We start from the raw sequence: 19,066 nt of genomic DNA, 5'->3' as shown, positions 1-19,066 counted from the left end.
GAGAGAGAGAGAGAGAGAGAGAGAGAGAGAGAGAGAGAGAGAGAGAGAAAACAAGGTCACCACCCAGTGAAGATGTAAGAGTTGTAGTCTAGCACACTAGACTAGTCTAGCACACTATTGGCTATCTCTGGCTCTCACATGTGGCACTCCACCTTACTAGGATTTTTTTTAAAGAATATTCATTATGAACAAATGTTTCTAAACCAGCATCATTATTTTTAACCAGATTCTCATAGAAATCAGTCAGATATGGACGACAATGGAGTTTACCTATGAAAAGCATTACAGGACCAATATTCCTTTGCTGAAAATTGATGAACAGCTTTTTGAGACTTTAGACAATAACCAAGTAAGATATTTTCTGATGTAACTAACAACTGAGCTCATTGCTGAATTCCTGATGTGTTTAATTGGGCTAAGTTTACAGCCCTGCTTCCAGAATTTGTATTTAAAATTAATCTTAACTGTCCCAGATGTTAGTCTGTAAAATTATATGTGTTCTTGACTGTATATGTTTTAACAAAAATTCCTGTCTGTGTAGGAGTTAGCAAAATTATAGGTCCTTGGTCTCTTTCCCCCCCTAGATAGTATAGAATCATTTAATAATATGCTGTCCATTTGCAAGGTTTGAAAATGTCTTTTGCTATGATTTACTATAATAATAGCTTGCAGGAATTTTTTGTAAAACTTTTGTGGCTGTGTCTCGTGTGCCTGTTCAAGTAATTTTATTTATCCTTTAATTTTATCCCTCCTCTTTTGTTTTCTAAGGTTCAGCTGCAAACAATTCTACAGAGCAAATATGTTGAATATTTCATTGAACAAGTCTTAAGCTGGCAGAAAAAGTTGAATGTGGCAGACGCAGTCATATTCATTTGGATGGATGTTCAGCGTACATGGGCACATCTAGAAACCATTTTCATTGGCTCGCATGATATCAGAGATCAGCTTCCCCTAGATGCAAAACGATTTGATGGCATTGATTCAGATTTTAAGGTTAATGGAGAACAGCCTCCCTGATAACATTCATATCACATCATCAAAATCTCACATTCTGTCCTTTTTCATTTACCTTTTCCTGTGGGAAAAACAGACTAGGAACCTGCAAAGAATAGCTGGAAAGGAAAAATTTTTTGGGAAATTCTACGTTCCCCAGCTATTCTTCCAGGATCCTGTAATCTCTCAGGAGCTTGAGCAGGCTAATTCCCCACCCCCATTTATTTATTTAACACAGTTGTGTGCTGCCTCTTCAGACTGATTTCTTTAACTACCTGTCAGTATTTTGTCACCTCTGGAGCAACTGTGGTTCATCAGGGAATTTTTTATTGTTCCCTTATTTTGGTTAATTGCCTGCATACCTGTAAGAATCCCACGGATGTAGAAAAACCTACCTTGTACCTGGGTAGCCATTTTTGCTGAGTTTGTAACCATAATGGGGCTAGCTACTTTATTATTAAGAATACTAGACTATTTTGTTATACAGTTATAAAACAGAACTGTATTGTATTTGAACAGGTAACAGTAAGTCAGGTCAGTTGTGCTGAAATCCAGAGAAATGGAAACCATTCACAAAATCATTTTTCCCACCAAATGTGTGTGGAAAAAATACTATGAGAAGGCTTTACTTAAAATCTTTTCCTCAAAGTGAACAGTTTAGGACATTGTAAGAAATGCTTAAATGTATTATTGCTGTGTTTCACATCTTCAAAATAGTTAATTATATGTTTCAGAAGACAACATATTTTGAACAAGTTCTTTTTTAATAGTTTGGTTGTAGAAACCCAGCTTCAAAACCACAGTGTTTATGAGGTTTCCTAAATATTATTTTAACCAGTATTTCTGTATTCATCCAGGAGTTAATGATTGACTCAGCAAATACAAAAAATGTATTGGAAGCAACAACAAAACCCAATTTATATGAAAAACTTGAAGACCTGCAACACAGGTAAACCTAAGCAAATAGTTTGATCTTCTTCATGGTCTCTGTGCAGTCCCACACTTGGGTTTTAGTATGAGAGAGTATGAGAACTAGCCTCTGGCATTTTGGCACAATTTTCTCTCACACTCTGGGAAGCAGGCATCGACTGCGCATGCCTGGAGGTGAGGAGAAAGCACCCTCCCACTCAATTCCTTCTTGGCTGCCATGTAATTCGCACCTCACTGCATTTCTTCTCCTTGAGCTTCCTCGGCCCCTTTTTCCTCATGACCTTTGTTGCTTCTTCTCATCTGTATCTTCCATCTTCACAGTCTTCTTATCTACAAAAAAAAAAAAAAGAATTTCTGTGAGTTCTATTTTTCTTTTTCTTCACGAATCCCCCCCGTCGCCGCCTCTGTCTGGGCACGGCATACGGGAGGGGCAACTTTCTTTTAAAAGTGCTGTAAATCCCAAGCCAAACTTCCCTTGAGAGACGGCCACGATCTCTGCCTTTTTTGCCTTGGCGAAAGCCACAGAGTTGAATCCTGCTCTTACTGCTCGAGCTTCACTAAGCAATCCAGGAAGAACAGGGTGGCCCATCTACAGAGTTTTCTACTAGAGGCTTCGTTCTGCCCAAGCATGTTTCAGTCTTTGAGATTACGGGCTTCACTGCCTCCCTCATCTACAAGGGAGGATTCGGCTGTGTTGGAAGCTTCTGCTGTTTCTGTGTTGAAGAAGGACAACTGGCAAATCTTCAAAGAGTCCACCGGATTCATCCTTGGATGCCCTGAAATTGAAAATGTTGAAAATGGCATCAGCCTTGACATTGACTGCACCATTCGTAGCCACGGGCACTTCAGCATCAACGCCCCAGTTAGAGCAGGGCACGTCGGTGGTACTGACTTCAGCACTCTTAGAACTGGCCTATTCCCTCCCTGCGATACATGCTCAGCTGCCTTCAGGCCAGCAAGTCTGCCTTATGCCATTGAGATCTCGTTCGGTATGCAGCCATGCTTCTGTGACCACTATTGCACCTGAGACTACCCACCACCAGGAAGGATGGTCCTCACATCAGGAGACCTGCTACTTTTCAAGAGCCTGCAACCGACAGACTCTCACAGCCAATTGGACTCGGGCACTGTGCACCATTGTCACATCCAGGACTCGAGATGCTCTCTACTACAGAACCCATCACGACCATGACCAAAGAAGTTACTCTTCCAATTTGAGGTCTCCCTCTCACTATCATTCTGAGTCTCAACATTATCCTTGGCACATTCACTTTTCCTGGTCTCTCTCAAGGTCTAGCCATCGATCCCAAGGGAGATCTCACACCAGGTTTCAGGCACCCCATCGCCGACATTGAACCTCTTGTCACATGATATACCACAACCCTTTACCAATTCCTCCCCCTCAGTCGTTGGGTCCGGAGACACCTTACCTTCAATCCATCGGGTCGGCTGCCTCCCAGTCTTGCACCTCTGCAGAGGTTCCGGTGTCCACCACAGTCTCAGTATTGACACTCACTCATATGTGCCCACCAGACAAACCACTGATTCGGCTCTGACGTCTATCGACCTTCCCACTCAACTAAGGGGCACATGGGCTTCCTCATCAGAACTGTCAGAGGCTGGTACCGACGGCTTAGACTTGGATGGCAACAGTCCCCTCTGTGCATCTCCTTGCTCCTTGCTGGTGGGGACTCCTTGGAGAATCCAGAACTCTAAGGGGTTGTCACAAAATGCATGCTGGTTGTGACGGCTGCCCTCAGGAAGCAAGGGATAGTTGTATTTCCCTGCATAGAAGACTGGCTTCTTGTGTCATAGTCTCCTCAACAACTGGAAACTCTTTGGCTTCTCGCCTGTCTGGGACTTTGTGTCAACCTTCCCAAGTCCTCCCTATAACCCATACAGGTCCTACAATTTATCGGTGCTCAGATTCATATCATTCATCAACAAACATACCTTCCTGCAGATAGGGCCTTTGCACTACTTTTGCACAGACTGTAATAGCAACACCCAGCCAGTCAGCAAAGACCATTACGACTGGCTACTTGTGTCATAGTCTCCTCAACAACTGGAAACAGATGTCTCCACTACTCTTTGGCTTCTCGCCTGTCTGGGACTTTGTGTCAACCTTCCCAAGTCCTCCCTACAACCCATACAGGTCCTACAATTTATTGGTGCTCAGATTCATATCATTCATCAACAAACATACCTTCCTGCAGATAGGGCCTTTGCACTACTTTTGCTAGCACAGACTGTAATAGCAACACCCAGCCAGTCAGCAAAGACCATCCAACGTCTTCTGGATCTCATGGCTGTGACATTTGTCATCCCAATTGCCAGACTGCATATGTGTCCACTTCAACTATGATTCTTCTGACAGTTCACACCCACTCACCAGGCACAGTCAGTTATACTCACTCTTCCTCACGATAGCCTCTCCACACTTGAATGGTGGACTCTGAATGACAACCTGTTAAGCAGCATGCCTTTTCATTGGCCATCCCCAGGGATCGTCTTGTCAATGGATGCCTCACTATGGGGTTGGGGAGCCCACTGTAAGACACTCTATGCACAGGGCGAATGGCCAGCTATAGATTGGAGCCTGCACATCAGTTGCCTTGAGCTGCTGTCTGTCCATTGAGCACTGAAATCCTTCCTTCCATTGCTGGAGGGTCAACCTGTGCAAGTTTCCACTGACAGCATTCTGACTGTCTGTTAAATAAACAAGCAGGAGGGAACTGTGTCAGCAAAACTGTGCAGAGAAGCTTTTGCCCTCTGGCACTGGTGCATAGACCACAACATCTACCTGACAGCTGTCCATGTACCTGGGGTCCAGAATAATCAGACGGACCTACTCAGTAGAACCAGGTTCAACAAACATGAGTGGTCACTCAACTTGAAATACTTAACCCCTGTCTTCCAAAACTTTGGCTGTCCTCAAATAGATTCCTTTGCCACCAGGGAAATGCAAAATGCACGGTCTTGTACAGCAGGGGTCCAACAATCCAAGGGTCATTAGGCAACACCTTTTTATATCAATGGATGGAGACTCTGTTCTACATAGTCCCATTTCCACTGATACTTCGCACCATTCAGAAGGCTGTTGATGATCACACAACATGCATTCTAGTGACACCCTGGTGGTCCAGACAACTGTGGTTTTCACATCTACTTCAGTTGTCTCACAACACCTATCATCACTTTCCTCAGGTGTCCGACCTTCTTTCACAACTGGGAAAGGTCCTGCATCACAATCCGAATCTATTCTGCTTGACTGCCTGGAAAATATCCCCTTAATATTTCCTCCTGAGGTTCAACATGTCCTGCTCAACACACGGAAATGAGCCATTTGTCGCACCTATGAAGCTAAATGGAAGCATTTCTCTATGCATTCAGTCAGCAAATGGACCCAAGGAAGGCCCCACTACATGACATTCTATCATACCTGGTCTTTTTTAGTGATTCTGGACTCGATTTCTCATTACTGAAAGTCCATTTGGAGGGAATCTCTGCCCATCATGACTTGGTGGAAGGTTGTACCTTTTTCTCACATCACATCACCAAGTCTTTCCTTAAGGGTATGCTATGCCTTCATCCACCAGTGAAACCTCTCATTCCTAACTGGAGCCTGTTGTTTGTTCTGACTAAATTGATGGGCAAACCATTTGAGCCAATGGTAACCGTGACACTCCACCTTCTCTCTTGGAATATGGCCTTCTTGGTTGTGCCTTCACATTGGATGCACCCTATACTGTCTTCCACAAGGAGAAAGTGGTATTGTGTCCTGACCCTTTTTTGTCAAAAGTGGTCTCTTAATTTCACCTGTCACCTTCTTTCCAGAACCAAGTGATGAAGGTCAGCAAGCATTGATGTTTGCAGGGCATTTTCTACCTAACAAGAACTCATCCTTTCCATAAGGACCCTTGTCCTAAAAGAGGCCACAGGATATCTTCTCAGTGGTTAGCAAAGTGGGTTACATCTGTCATCTATCTATGTTATGAATTGGGAAATCAACCCTTACCTGCTTAGCTGCGTGCCCATTCCACAAGAGCCATATCCATTTCATTGGCTTTCCTGGGAGGCATGTCTTTGGAAGACATTTGCAATGCAGCTACTTGGTCCTCACCATCGACCCTCAATCTCAGAGCCCGGTGAGATGCATCCTTTGGACAGTCAGTATTGAGGTCCATCTTCCATTGACCACCATGACAACCACAATTCTCAGGTAGGCCTAAAGCCAGTAAAGAGGTTCGTTTTTAACCATTGTGTTTAATTGCCAGTACCCACCATCCAGGTATTGTAGCTCGCTAATCACTCAAGTATGGGACTGCACTGAGACCATGAAGAAGATGCCTACCTGTAACTGATGATCTTTGAGTGGTCATCTGTGCAGTCACACATGCCCGCCCAACCTTCCCCACTGCTGGCATGTCATTCACTTACCTTTATGGGACTTACTGGTGGTAATTTATGGTACAGTAAATAACTTTTTGTTTAATAAGTTCCTCATGGACGGGGGTGGGGACATCAGTATTTTCTGAAGCTCCTCCTCTTTCTCTGTGAAGGTTTCTAGTAGTGAGCCAACTCTTGAGGAAGTTCATGCAGCATCCACCCCCATGCCTTTGAACTCCTCCTGTGATAAAGGGAGTATGGGATCCTGGTTATGATAATATGCCTGTGACGGTACCTCTCTTTTATTTTGTGTGACTAGGTATGATGTGGTTTTAAATTTCTTGCTGTTTCTTTCTCTCACTCAATGTATGTAATGCTGCCACCAGGAATATAATTCCAGTCTTTAATTATCCTTTCCCACAGTATTGTGCCCAAGCTTTAAGGCTCCTTCATTGGACTATGTAATTCTGAGGATAAGACTCTGGGTTAACAATAAACAAGATAAAACTTTATTGATAAAGGAAATGTATTGGTTACAAGATGTTTCATTAAGTTGCTTAGTGAAATCTTTCCCCTTTTACTCAGGTCTCTGTCAGCTTTTTCCCTCTTAAAATTCTCTGAATATATTAGATTTTGCCTAATATGACCCCTTAAGTATATGTTCTTCTTCCTTTAGAAACTTAATGCCTTTCACAGCACTTAAGTATGATTCTAGCAGACTACTTCTCAAACTGTGTAGATTGACCACAACTAACAGCTGCAACATGATTCTAGCAGACTACTTCTCAAACTCTGTGTAGATTGACCACAACTAACAGCTGCTGACTTCAGACTCAAACTGCCTTCTCTCTCTCCACACACACACACACACTTGGCTCCGCCCATACACTCTCAGTCACCAACCAATCACCTCACTCATTCATCTCCCTCTTTTACCCCCCTCATTCTTCTGACACTCACCAACCATTCAAAGAAACACAGACATATAACTTGAAATCATTACAAGAGGTCTTTCTTATGGCATTTCTGTTCTTGGTCACTGTGGACAATCCCCTTCTTCCTAGTATTTGGGCCCATAACTTCTGGTTTAACAATAAAATTAGCTTTCTGTCTAGTTCCTGTCATATAGACTATTTAAATTTATGCTGTCACTTTACGTTCATCCACCAAGCTAACAATGCAGACCTAAACAGAGTTACACCTTTCTAAGTCCATCAACTCCCGTGATAAAGGGAGTATGGGATCCTGGTTATGATAATGTGCCCATCAAAGTATACATGGAGCTCTGCATTGGGGCAGTCAGAAGTCCAATGTTAGTCAGACCTGTATGGAGAGCTCTGTGTGTGTGCAGGGTAGGCTCTATTTTTATTGCTCACTGGATTGGAACACTTCATTTTAATCAGAGGTGTCAAACTCATTTGTTATGAGGGCTGGATCTGACATACACGTCACTTTGTCGGGCTAGGCCATGGATACCATAAAATGTAATTCAGGTACTGGGGATATAAACTTTATAAAAGACACAGGCAACCCCAATATTATTTTTAGTCAAAATACAAAAAAAAGTAATTGATTCCTAGCAATGAAAGCAATTCACAAAAGCCCCAATATAATAATGTGCAAGACTAGGATTTTTCCAAGGGATACTGTAAAAGAAGAAGGTATCTTATATTTCCATACAAAGTAGTTATTTTGTATATATAGCACTTTTAGGAGAGTCAGCTTCCTTGCAAATAAGTAAGGTAGTTTAAAAACAAAAAAACACATATGGCCAGCCTCAGCAGTCGAGCGCAGCTACAATCAGTCTCTTGCTCTTTGTTTCCTCTCTTCCCTCATCCTACCTCTGAGGATCTCAGGGAGGTCACAGTCTCCCACCCACCCTAACACTCACTCTGCCTCCCAGCTCTGTGGCTGTTCAGATGTGCAACTTTTTCCCTTTGCATCTCAACTCACTTACAGGTCAGGAGGTTTTTCCCTCAGAGAGGCATACACAAACTGCACAGTTGCCGGCCCTCTTCCTCTTTCCCATTGACCCTGTTCCTTTGTCAGCAAACTGCTGCTCTATGTGCCCAGATCTTGCCAACCCCTTTCATGGTTGCCATTTGAAAAAACATGAAGCTGGTTGGTGCAGTTGTGGCAGCGCCAGCTGCTTGGCTCTGTCCCTTCATGTAGTGGCTTTGCCAGTCCTTGCTGAGCTGCGATTGAAGGAAGTGGGAGGGGAATAAACACCATACCTCTTTTTCTGCCTTTGCTTCCATTCCCCCCACACTATTTTACCTCATCCTCTTAGCCCCTCCCCCCAGCCATTTCCTTTCTATTTCTTGACAGCTTCGACCAACCACTTTTCACCAGGTCTGGGCCAGTTCTTGCCCCCGGTTCTTGAACCCCTGTTTTAATGGATCATCCTCTAAGGAAATTTATATCAAAGAAAAGTTAAAGAAGAAAATGTAAAATGTTATCCTTGATATTCAGTTATTGCATTCATAATCTGGTGAAAAAAATTATACATTTTTAAATGTTGAAGTCTTCTTTTTTATTTTCAGACTTTCCATTTGTGAAAAAGCCCTTGCTGAATATTTAGAAACCAAACGTTTAGCTTTTCCTCGGTTCTATTTTGTTTCATCTGCTGATCTCCTTGACATTCTCTCAAAAGGAGCCCAGCCAAAACAGGTAAGGTTTCTTGCAATAATATTTTAAACATCTCCAAAGAAATATGATAGTGCAAAATGATTAAAATCTTAGCAGAGCTGAAATGATTGATTTCCTTAATTCTGTGCTCTTTCTTTAATTTAGGTGACCTGCCATCTTATTAAACTTTTTGACAATACTGCTGATCTTAAATTTCAAGACAACAATGAGAAATCCAGGAATACTGCATTAGGGATGTACAGCAAAGAAAAGGAATATGTCCCATTTAATGCAGAACTTGAGTGTGTCGGTCAGGTATGGACTCTTTTTTTCAAAAACTAAAGTGTAGGGTTTTTCTTTCCTTTATTTGCTAAAATGAAAAGAAAGCAAAATGTTATCCTTTTAGCACAGAGCTAATCTATAACATTAACCTACTTCCTAGCAAACAGGCAAAATTCTACCTACATTATAGATAAAATTTTCGAAACTGCCTTATCTACCTCTTAACTTTGATTATATTGTAATATATTGGATGTTCATGTTACACAGGGAGAATCAAAAGGCATGCTATATTTTAATACTTTGAGGAATTCAGAACACGTTTAGTTGCATTGGTTGTCTGGAAAATTAACAGTGCAATCTTAAACAGAGTTATACCCTTCTAAATCAACTGACAATTGGCTTAGAAGGGTGTACCTTTGTTTAGGATGGCATTGTAAATATGGCAATGAGCTATCAAAATATGTATGTCCTATGTAATTGAGTATAATAGCTCTCAGAATAAAGGTAATCATAGACCACTAGCATGATCATAATATATGATCAATATTTAAATCACAGCTTACCTCTCAGGGGAGTGGATTTTGTAGCTAATTGACTGGCTAGAGCTCTAGAATGTTCTGTATCTGCTTATGTGCAAGTGCATGAAAAAGGTAAACAGCATCATTGGACAGCAGCTGTTCTTGATATCTTGATCTCTTATGCTGTAAGAGATTAGAATAGGTAACAATGAAGTATTTTTATTGAATAAACTCTAGTTGTGTATCATTTTCTCAAGCTTAAAAGTACTGAATATTTTGAAAGATTTGTGTAGAATAAGGTGAAAATGGATTATTTATAGACTAAATAGATGCATAGACTTAAATGGATACTGATACTGGAGACCTAGGATCATAAGCACAGGTATCTGACTCAGAATCTTGAATACGATCATATATGTTTCTTTGTTCATCCTCTGAGTCCACTTGTGTTATCTTATAGAATCATAGAATCACAGAATCATACAGTTGGAAGGGGCCATACAGACCATCTAGTCCAACCCCCTGCCCAATGCAGGACCAGCCTAAAGCATCTCTGACAAATATTCGTCCACCCTCTTTTTGAAAGCTGTCAGTGAAGGGGAGCTAACTACCTTCCTAGGCAGCTGATTCCACCTTTGAACCATTCTGACCATGAAAACGTTTTTCCTAATATCCAGCCAATACCTTTCTGCATGTAATTTAAACCCGTTGCTTCGGGTCCTATCCTCTGCTGCCAACTGGAACAGCTCCTTGCCCTCCTCCAAATGGCATCCTTTCACATATTTAAAGATAGCAATCATGTCCCCCCTCAATCTCCTCTTCTCCATACTAAACATTCCCAGGGCCCTTAGCCTTTCCTTGTAGGGCTCAGTCTTTTACCATTTTGTACTACCTAAGAGCCAGACTAGATGTTACAGTGGCCACGGGTCCATCCTGCAACCACTGACACCACTTTAGAGAGGAATTTGACCATTTATAAATGCTGCAAGAGTCTGATCCTGATTGGACCCATGCTGCAGCTGGACCTGGCATTCTTGTTTCTTTGCAAATTCATTGAAGGTCCATTGAAGTCAGTGAGCTTGTAAGGGTATAACTCTGCTTAGGGCTGCACTGTGGATTACTATAGAAACTAGGGATGGGCACAACTGAACATGAAGTAAAATTTGTCATAAATTTTGCCCTGTTTGTGGTTCGTGAACAAAAGTTTGTGGTCGGTTCACTGTCACAAACTTTTGAAGCAGTGGTGGTTCATGGACAAAGCAGAAAGCAAGGATTTAAAGGGACTCTTTCTGAGTCCCTCTAAACCCCTGTTTCTATTCCCAGGGAAAGCCACAAAAACAGCTGAGCAGTGGGGAGACATTCCCTGCCACTCAGCTGTCTCAGGCTGTCCTGTGCTGTCTCTTTAAACTAAAGTTTAAAGCTGTCCCTTTAAACGGCATAAGACAGCTCAGAAAACAGCTGAGCCAGCGGGCAGCTTGACGTTGGGCTGGACTTCTCCCCATGGGCTCAGCTCTATTGGGCTTTCTTGTGCAGCCCTTTTAAATGGGGTGCACAAGAGAGCCCGAGGCTGGGCTGGCAGGGAGACTTCTCTCCATGGCTCAGCTCTATGGGGCTCCCTTCGGCAGCCCCTTTAAATGGGGCCACACAAGAGAACCCAAAGCTGGTCTGGCAGGGAGACTTCTCCCCATGGGTTCAGCTCTATTGGGCTCCCTTGGTGCAGCCCCTTTAAATGGGGCTGCACAATAGAGCTGGAACCTGGGCCAGAAGAGAGACTCTTCCCCATGGGCTCAGCTGTTTTTTGGACTTTCTTCTGCAGTCCTTTTAAAGTTTAAAGGGACTGCACAGAACAGCCCAAAACAGCGGAGTGGCAGGGAGGAAGCACCTCCCCATTGGTCAGCTGTTTTTGGCCCTTCTGCAAACCCAATTTAAATGGCCTGTGGTGCCTTTCAACAGGGTTTGGGGAACCACAAACCGGTTCAGTTCAGGAACAGGCTTCCTGGTTTGTTTCAGTCCTTGGTGTGGTTTGTGGTGGTTTGGCTCGTGGATTGGCCACGAACTGAACCACATTTTCCTGGTTCATGCCCATCCCTATTAGAAACAAATGGTGCTTGTGGAGTGAGTGAGACAAAAGAACTTGTTAATTAAAAGCATATACTTCTTGGGATGGTCTCCACTGAAGGATTTTTTCAATTGTTTCACATTCTTCTCAGATACAAAGCATAGTGTGTTTGTTTGATTATCCCAAAAGGTGGAAACATGGTTAAAACGTCTTGAAGAAACCATGTGTGAAACAGTACGTCATCACATCACCGAAGCTGTTGGTCTGTATGAGGAAAAGCCCAGAGAACAGTGGATTTTTGACTATCCAGCTCAAGTAGCACTCACTGGCTCTCAAATCTGGTGGACTACAGATGTGGGAATAGCATTCAGCAGGCTGGAAGAAGGATATGAAACAGCTTTGAAAGATTATAATAAAAAACAGGTATTGATTTCTTTCTTAGCAATATAATACCTAAACACATGTAAAATAGGGCTAGTTTACAGTCAGCAGAATCAGGTGGCAAACTTCTCCTGGACCTCTGTGTATGTGTGTGTGTTTTGCTTACATGAGTTCTCTTCTCTCATACCCCCCGTGCACATGTTAAAAATGCCATGTCAAAAGAAAGCCAGGCTATATTCTTCATTTCTGTTGACACATTAGTTTGTGTGTGTTTGTGCTGATGGGGGGAAATAGGGGAATATTCAGTGTGTGAAGTGACACAGTCCAGGAAAAAGATTTATCGCTCAGACCAAAACTGCAATGCTTTTTGTTCAACAGTGTTGTCATCCAGGGATTAAGGAGTCATTCTATTCTAGACTGGTTTGCACTCTCCCTGGAAGAGTGACTCTGAGGCTTGGGATACTGGGTCCACGTCTGTAGATAGAAGTCTGGTTTCCAGTGTAGTACCTTTGCCCTGCTTGGGTTTGGTGTGCCAGCTGTGGTGTTTCTTGGAGAATCAGGATGTAGTCATGGTGATCCATTGTTTAACACATTCCAGTGTGCAGTATTGCAGTGTGCTTCACATAAGGTTGCCTTTGAAAGTAGTTTGGAAGCTTCAGTTGGTAAAAAAAATTAGCAAGGCTACTGACAGCCTAGTACTAATCACTTTGCTCACGTAGTCTTAGTTTTAAAAGAGGTTGCCTATTTGCTTTCATTAACCATTTCGAGAACCATTGCTGGTCATAACCTTTAAATCTCTGGAAAAAACCACCCTGAGAATTATGTTTTTCAGATGACCCTCTGTTTGCATATTTTTTCAGCAGCATTGGATTTGGCTTTGATGAGTTAAATCATATGGGGATAATAGGTTAACCCCACCCCCAGCATGATTTCATTGAAGGGTTAAAAAATTGACTATGGGCCTTCCATAGGTAGTTTGTTAGTATGTTAAGTAACATCCTGTCAGGCTTGTATTTGTTACTCACTTTATCTTTAATAAAATAAGCAGACTTTTTGCGTGTTCCTAGATAAGATTGTTTCAGTCTGTGCATGTAGAATAGCCCATATGTAATTCTTCATAGTTTTTCAGTAGAAGAACAAAGAGTAGAAAGGGTTACAATATCAGTAAGACTTTCTAACAGACTCTTGTTTTTGAGCTTACTGTTTGCTGTATTGTGAAATTGGAAGAGCAGTTGAAATAATTTCCTATATGAAGTAAACCAATGGTAATGAATGGTTTCAGGAGTACTGTATTGGACTTTAGTTCAATAAAATTATTTTTTCTCATGCTTTTTTTAGATTGCTCAGCTAAATGCTCTTATCTGTCTCTTGTTGGGAGAGCTCACATCCAGTGACAGACAGAAGATTATGACTATATGTACAATAGATGTTCATGCAAGGGATGTGGTGGCAAAGCTTGTTGCTCAAAAGGTAAATTTAAACCTATGTCTCAACTTCCATGCTGGTGCGAGACCTCATGCCGCTTTACTAGTGTATTTGTTGTCGTTTAGGGTTTTTTTCCAGATTGAGGCTGCCATCCTAAATATGGAAGTCAGTTAGTTTCTAGTAATTAAATGTTAATTTCAGACTCTTGGATTGTATATGAAGGGTACTTCCAGTATGCTGAAAAAATTGAAAAAGTCCTGAGGGGAAAAAATTCAATTTTTTCTAGGTTTTCCCTGGACTTCACCTCTCTCTAAGACAAAGTATAAGATTTTTATGCAACAAGTGTTTATCTTTGCTTGAAATAAAAACAATTAAGGATGACTACTGTAAAACCATTGGGATATTTATTAAATGCCCAAGTTTATCTACATGAGTTTATATAATTGTTCTGTCCTAAAACATAAATACACCTGTTTTGGTTTACTAACTTTCTTCACAATATAGCTGGTTTATATAATAAATCAAAAAACCACAACACTGGAGAGTAATCACTGGTACCACACCAAATAGGTATCTGAGAACTTTCATTTAAAAATTAGTGCTGTTCTATCTGCCCTTTAGGCATTTGACAATGCTCACTTCTCATATAAAATGTAAAATGCTGCGAGTGTAATTTCAACACCGTGCTTAAGCATGGATTGGCATAGAGGGATTAAAAGCATAGGCACAGGAATGCAGTAAAACAGGAAGCTAGGTAAGAATACAAGCCAGGGACCTACGAGACTTGTGGGGAAGAGAATCTATTTCACCACTTTTTTCTGCCCCTCTTCTGCTTTTTGATTCTTTATCATGCCCCCTCACCATTTTGTACTGCTTTTTTCACCCCTCCTTACCAATGTTCCCTCTAAGCTGTGGAGTCTTGTGAGCAAAAATTCTAGTCTGTGAGCCACTGGCATTAAAATTGTGAGCAAGCGATTTGGCTACTGCATAAATTAGTTTGCTCTGGAGCCATCCTTCCTGAGCTAGAACAAAAATCTGTTTGCCGGAGGCTAAAAAACTGTGAGCTAGCTCACATTAACTCAGCTTAGAAGGAACATTGCTTCTTACAGCTTTCACATCTTTCTCCCCTGAAATTTGTACCTTTCTATGTCTTTGCAAGTCAGAAGCCTCCAGTCTTGCTGGTGTTGCTATGCAACCCCCTCTATGCTATCTGTGATCTTGTGAGATTTTTGTGAACTCCCTGACAAGATTTTAAACTCCCCTCACCGTTTTTTTAAACTTTGCAGAGTTTTGTGCAAACCTGAGTGCTATTCCAAGGTTTTTTTGAAAAATCTGCCCTATCTGAACATTGAGCATAGATAGTGTGCAGATTTTTTGATCTACGCTATAGGGTCATTGTTCAACATTAGATGTATTGATATTAGATAGATATGTTGTCACATGAAGATCTAACAATCTAATTCTGAAAGAACCAAAATCTATCCACCAAGCAAATTTTGTCTCTAGAATGTAAAAATGACAAGGCTTATTTTTTGCATATGTCCCACAGCCCTATTCACAGTCTAGAAGGTTGGCGACCAGCTTCCATTATGCTCAAACACAGAACAACAACAACAAAAAAGCATATATCTAGAAATCTAGCCCATTACATTGACTCAAGCAGGATCTTCAAATCTGAATAATTTATTTATTTATGTATTTATTTTCATTGCACTTATACCCTGCCCTTCCCGCGAACGGGCTTAGGGCGGCTTACAAGAGCACAAAGTGCATATATATAGTATACAATATATAAATGAATAAAAACAGTTAAAATTGAACCAGGGACCCTCCCTTTAATAAGGAAAGCCTTTGAGAAGCAGGAAGTTTCCATCCCATCTGAAGAAGGGCATGCAAAAAGTTAGTTTGGGAGGGGTAAATTATGGACATGAATGATGTTATAAGCTAGTTCAGCATAGCAGTAGAAGAATAATATTTCAAATTAGCCTGATACCTGTGCTTTGCAATGTTATTTAAGTTCCATAAATCCAGTTATAATACCGATGATGTGAAGTTTGAAATGTAACATTTGTTGTAGGAATTCTAATGGAGAAGATTGTAGTGTAAAAAATGAAGTGAGACATACATACTGATTTTTTTTCTACTGAAGGACCTCTCTGTAGAACACATTGGTGGTTCTGCCCTCAGGTGCTAGGATCACCATGCAGTTTGGTGAGCTTACTCTGGATCAGGCCACATAGATCTGTCCATATAAGAAGCAGACATCTGTTAAGTCAATTCCTGCCACCTTCAGTGTCTGGCCTTGGGACTTGTTGATGGGGGGGGGTTGTGTTTAAAGGCATTGGGGAGGCTGGGCCAACAGCAGCACGAATGCAATCCTGCTAAGCAAGCCTCCTCGAGGGCTTTAAGAGCTCTGTGCCCCTTACAACCCTTGACAGGTGGCTGTCTGTCAGGTGTAGGAAGGGTAGCGTGTCTGAAGGCATTGGGGAGGCTAGACGAGCAAGATTGCTAATGCGATGCTGCTTGGGCAGCCTCCCCGATTGCTTTCAATGCTCTGCCCCTGCTCCTGCACTGCCTGTCAGGTAGGGAAGGGGTGGGTGGGAGTGTGTCTAAAGCCATTGGGGAGGCTGATCCAGCAGCATTGCTAAGGTGTTTCTGCTTGGGTGGCCTCCATGATGGATTAAAGTACCTGGTCCTGTGCCTACACCTGACAGACACCCACCTGCCTAGTGTTGGGGGGAGTATGTTTAAAGGCATCAGGGAGGCTGGGCCAGGAGCAGTGCTAAGGCAATCCTGCTGAGCAAGCCTTCCCAATAGCTGTAAGCATCCCACTCCCTCTCCTACACCTGACAGGCAGTCTGTCAGGTGTAGGAGGTGGGGGGGAGCATGTTTGAAGCCATTGGGGAAGATGGGTCAGCAGCATTGCTGCACCTCACAGGTGGTTGGCCATTCCAGATTTCCTCAACTGTCAGTAGCTCTCTGTAGTCTCCTGTAACTGGGTTTTTTTTAACCTCAGAACACTGAACTCTGCAGTTGATCAGTCAGAGAGTGGGGGCTGCCAGGAGGCAGCAGCCTGGCAGCCACGTAGGAAGCAATTGTGGGGGCACATTTTATCCCCTTAGGGGTCGAATTTCCAAAAATTCTTTCTTAGTAAGCATCTATGCCATGGTAGGAGTGGCTTTAACATAGTTAACGTGTCTCCAGCAATAACCCCTCTCTAGTGATTGCCTGTGATCAAGTTGTTTGACAGCAAGGTGATCCCCAGCTTACCATATGGGATTGAAATATGGGGCTGGGGAGAGCAGATTCTGGATCTATTGGAAACCATTCAAAACAATTTTATGAAACAGATCCTGGTGTTGCCTAAGGGCTCTCCTGTGGCTTTAATGCGGGCTGAGCTTGGTATCCCATCCTTGAAAGCCAGGGCTAATCTTAGAGTCCTGTTTTATTGGAAGAAAGGCCTAGAACATTCTCAGGATTCATTTAGAAGTAAAAGTTTTTACTCTCTCCTAAAACTTGTCGAGACCTACAAGGAACATCTGGGCCTTATACAATCAAAGTACGTTATCCCAAATGATCTGTTAACAGCTAACAGTTCCAGGCAGGAGTTGAGGGAATGGGTATTTAACATGGATGGGAAATTAGATAGTAATACAATCAGTCAATCTAGAGTGGCCCCTTTCTTCAAATTATTTTAAAAAAACAATACCAGGTCATCTTACCTAAAGACTTTAACAACAATGAAATTAAGGTTGGCCTTTACCAACTTACGATTTCAAGCTATGCCCTCTATGGTTCGCCCCGGCCGATTTCTAAGGGTCCCTACCCCTTTACAACTTTGTATTTGTGGCACTGGAGAAGTAGATGATTTGACCCATTACATTTTGAGATGTCCTCTTCTCTTGCCCCCTCAAAATAAATTTATCACTAGTATCTTATCTCTGCATGAAGGAGTTTCAGATATGGACAAAGTTGTATTTTTGCTTGCAGATAAAGATCCGTATGTTTCTAACAGAGTCGCTTTGTTTGCATTGGTGGCTACATCGATTAGATCGAACTGTATGGAAATGACCACGACCTAATTTGGCTCTGTATTTATACGACCTTGTTGGATATTAATTTAATTTGCATTTACCTTGGGGTTTTATCATGTGGGATTTTATGCATTTTTTTGGTATTGTTATAACCTATGGTCAACACAATAAATTACTACTACTACGTCTACTACTACTACTACTAATGGTAGGAGTGCTCTTCCCGAATTTCATGTTTCTAGGCCCAGAGGTTTGGCCTGGGTGTTGATTTTACAGTGAGGGAATTTTCTTTTATATATATAGATATGGAATTCCAAAGTGTATAATGACTGTGGCCCACCCACCCTGACTAGAAGGAATTATAAAATTCCTCTAAAGCACTTGTGGGTCAACTAACTAGGCAGGAAGATGGGGAGAGAAAGTTGGGATCTTCTTCGTGGTCTCTGTGCTTCACACCAATGGGATCTAGTGCGCCTGCGCTGGATTGATCGGTGCTGTAGCAAGCTCTTTTCAACGGATTTTCACGCCCATTCCCTCAGGCAAGCGCAGGAACCCCACTGCGCATGCCCAGAGGGGTGGGCGTGGACATCCCGCCAGTTCTTTCCTTACCACCGCGCTGAGAGGACCGTTTTCCAGTCGGTCTGCTTGGATCACTGTTCCCTCGTTGTTTAGTGCTTAACTAACTAGGCAGGAAGATGGGGAGAGAAAGTTGGGTTCTTGTGACCACAAAAGAAGAAAAGAAATACATATAACCATTAGGCTGAATCCAAAGTCATGTTTTGTAATTATTTTAAAGAATTGGAAGCTTGTTATATGGATTTATCTCACCTTTAGCAATCAGGCCAATATTGGATTGCTTTCTTCATAATTCCATAAATCAACACCAATAATAAGTTCCACATGTGAATGTATAAAGATTCTAAAGACACAAAAGACCTACAATCAACCCAAAAATCAGAAAAGCCAAATGTTGGGGGGGGCGGAGTTAAATATTTGAAGATATGTGTTACTACTGCATGTGATGATCTGTAACCTGGGGGATTAATTCAGTGCTGGAGTTAGAAGAGGGATAGAACAGAACATCTTTGATTCCTTTCCATACCATAGCAGGGCCATAGCCAGGATTTTGTGGCTTGTGGGGCAATTTTTTTTTTCTGGTGGGGCTGAAGTTAGTGCAGAAAGAAAAGCCACAATTCTGAGGATTATGACTCAGCTACTGTGGAATCAAGCCTTTTAAAATCAAAGCATAGAGGCTTCTGCAAATCTTAGTCCCAGAGTGTGACAATAGCAGTCTCTTCTCTGTCTGAATCTTCTCAAGCTGTCTGTTCTACATAGGTGTTCTTAACCATTTAGCCAATAGAAAGCTGTTACCAGGATAGATCTCTAAATTGCAAGCTGTCAGCCTCTTTAGATGACAGTTCTCAGCT

General features: G+C 42.1%; 1 protein-coding gene across 1 annotated transcript in view; it reads left to right on the top strand.

Moving 5' to 3' along the window:
• The window catches only part of LOC107122524 (dynein heavy chain 11, axonemal-like), a gene marked incomplete at its 3' end in the record, with an annotated part of 172,393 nt that overhangs the window by 73,663 nt on the left and 79,664 nt on the right, over positions 1-19,066 (top strand). The window contains exons 25-31 of the mRNA XM_015425640.1: positions 227-349; positions 769-993; positions 1,851-1,942; positions 8,856-8,982; positions 9,106-9,255; positions 11,989-12,222; positions 13,519-13,650. Coding sequence (XP_015281126.1) covers positions 227-349; positions 769-993; positions 1,851-1,942; positions 8,856-8,982; positions 9,106-9,255; positions 11,989-12,222; positions 13,519-13,650 — 1,083 coding nt within the window. The remainder of the gene's footprint in view (positions 1-226; positions 350-768; positions 994-1,850; positions 1,943-8,855; positions 8,983-9,105; positions 9,256-11,988; positions 12,223-13,518; positions 13,651-19,066) is intronic.

The sequence above is a fragment of the Gekko japonicus genome, unplaced genomic scaffold (genome assembly GCF_001447785.1).
Source record: "Gekko japonicus isolate JY-2015 unplaced genomic scaffold, Gekko_japonicus_V1.1 scaffold1024, whole genome shotgun sequence".
In the NCBI taxonomy this organism is placed as follows: domain Eukaryota; kingdom Metazoa; phylum Chordata; class Lepidosauria; order Squamata; family Gekkonidae; genus Gekko; species Gekko japonicus.
Note: the sequence above shows the minus strand (reverse complement) of the source record. Positions and strands in the feature narration are given on the sequence as shown.